The sequence below is a fragment of the Lucilia cuprina genome, chromosome 4 (genome assembly GCF_022045245.1).
Source record: "Lucilia cuprina isolate Lc7/37 chromosome 4, ASM2204524v1, whole genome shotgun sequence".
NCBI classification, from domain to species: Eukaryota; Metazoa; Arthropoda; class Insecta; order Diptera; family Calliphoridae; genus Lucilia; species Lucilia cuprina.
Window position 1 is genome coordinate 9,538,900 of NC_060952.1, and position 2,158 is coordinate 9,541,057.

Sequence of the window (2,158 nt, forward strand, 5' to 3'; positions counted from 1 at the left end):
TTTCCTTTAATTTGGCTCGTTTCTCCAACTCCAGATAGATAAGTTGACCAATCTGTTATTTACATAAGAAATAAAAGATACATTATCTAAAAAAACAATATATAAAATCTAAAAACTTACATAAACATCAATAGCGGCATACATGAGTTGATCTTCATCCAAAGGTATAACATGCCATTTACTCATGCGCACTTTTTTGTTTTTGTCTATAGCTTTTTCCACCTGAAGTTGTCAATCATTTTTATTTTTAAATTAAATAAATTATATATAAAGAAATTGCAAATTGGTCGAGTTTTTGAACTTACCGCATAATTAGCTAAACGATCTAAACTCCACCGACCTCCAGTCTCACAAACTTCATTGCACCATACACCCAAATCTAAACCATTGACAATGAGATCATCGGAGTTCACTTCAGGGAAATCACGTCCTAATTTACGAAAATCACTAAATTTGGGGACAAGCGGGTTAGTATTATTTGAAAAAATGGAGAAAAAGACTTTTTCTGATTACGAAGCGGGAAAAAAACTTAAATATGTTTATCCATCTGTAAAACTAACATTTTTGAAAAGATTCTTATGGAAAATTTAATATTTGAAAACATTTTCTATAGAAAGTTAAACGTTTGATAAGATTTTCTTTAGTAATTGTTATGTTCTATTAAAATGTTACTGCCTGTTTCTCTAAACGAACAATTCTTTCTCACTTTTGATTCATTGTTTGAAAAAAGTTCATGCTACGAGAGTTTTTTTATTTCAGACATTTTTCTATAAATTTTCTTATCACAGCTCTAATATATATAATTATGTCTGTTCCCATACTCGTTTGGGTTGCAAGTTTTTAAAATAAGTCGTTCCCGTACTAAAATTTCAATGTATTTTGTTGTTTTTCTGATTACTTCTGACTGTTCTGGAACAGACATATTGTAATACTTCTTTTAAATCAATGCAATTGTACAACTTCCTCAATAATTTCAAATATCATCTTTTAAAAACTTCTTATCTTAAAGAAACAATAAAAAAAACTCTACTTACTTTTTCACATTAACACCATGCAAACGTACACGCTTATGTTTGAGCAAAGCCACCAGGGCAGCTGGCAGTTTCTTAAGATTTGTTAATTGAAATATATAACAAGTATTTAACTCGGCGCAAATTTGTATAACCGCCGATTTGCCGGGACCAGTTTTAAATGAAAATGGCCATTCCATGTCAAAGGCAATGGGCACTAAACCATCGCCCGGTTGTTTTTCAACCCATTGTCTAAAAATAGTTTGTATAAATATTACAACAAAAATACAAGAATACATTAGTAAACTTACATTAAATTGTCTGAAGCTTCAGCTATTTCATTGCCATCGGTATGGTATTTGATCGCACCGCGATATTTAATAAATGTTAGTTTTTTGGTCTCTTTTTCGGGTGAAGCAGCCGCACCTTGGCCACCTTCTTCGGCCATGGAGCGGGTGTTGCGTGTTGAGCGAGTGCTGCGTCTTTTAGGTGGATTTTCTTCATTTTCTTTATCTTGTTTGGTCTAAAATTAGGCATTTTAGTATTAAAATTGTTTTTGAAGAAAAAAATTGTTTTCTTTTTACCCACCTTTTCTTTTTCAGCGTCATTTGTAGTTTTAGATCTTTTCATTGTGCGCTTACCAGCCATGTTTTATTTTATATTTTTATAAACTTTACTTTTTCAACTCTTAAATTAGCTCTGTAAATATCAACAACTTTAATGTGAATGATAAAAATTATGTTGTGTTTACTTTTTTTTGCAATCAATATGAAGTGTTTGGGAATTTAAGCGCCAAAACTAGTTTTACTGGTGTTGCCAACTGTTGTGATACAATGGCCGTTTTTACACTAATAAATTTACTCTATTACAATTAAAGTTGTTATGGTAAAGGTATTAAATCGTAATCAATCATGTTAATAAGTAGATGTAATTGAGTTGTGAGTTGGGGAGCAACTATACATATAGAGGTGTCACTTTTTTGCGTTTAAAAAAGTCTAAAATCAGCTTTTGTTTTATTTTGTGATTGTTTGATGAAAGGAGGAGGAAATACAGCTATAAAAATCTTTTTGCTCGTGTCGCCTCTGTATACACTATTTCTTTAAGACGGTCAGGTTTTTGCTTTTTGCCGAGCTTTTGATAAAGTGCTT

General features: G+C 31.3%; 1 protein-coding gene across 1 annotated transcript; it reads right to left on the reverse strand.

The window, feature by feature from the left end:
* Position 1: 1 nt before the first annotated feature.
* Positions 2 to 1,791, reverse strand: LOC111675791 (Werner Syndrome-like exonuclease; the record flags this gene model as incomplete). Its single annotated transcript, XM_023436632.2, has 6 exons — positions 1,599 to 1,791; positions 1,322 to 1,533; positions 1,035 to 1,262; positions 306 to 447; positions 121 to 222; positions 2 to 52 (listed from the first exon to the last, which is right to left on the reverse strand). Coding segments are annotated over exons 1-6 (795 nt in total), but the record flags the coding sequence as incomplete, so codon positions are not given.
* Between the last annotated feature and the right edge of the window lie 367 nt (positions 1,792 to 2,158).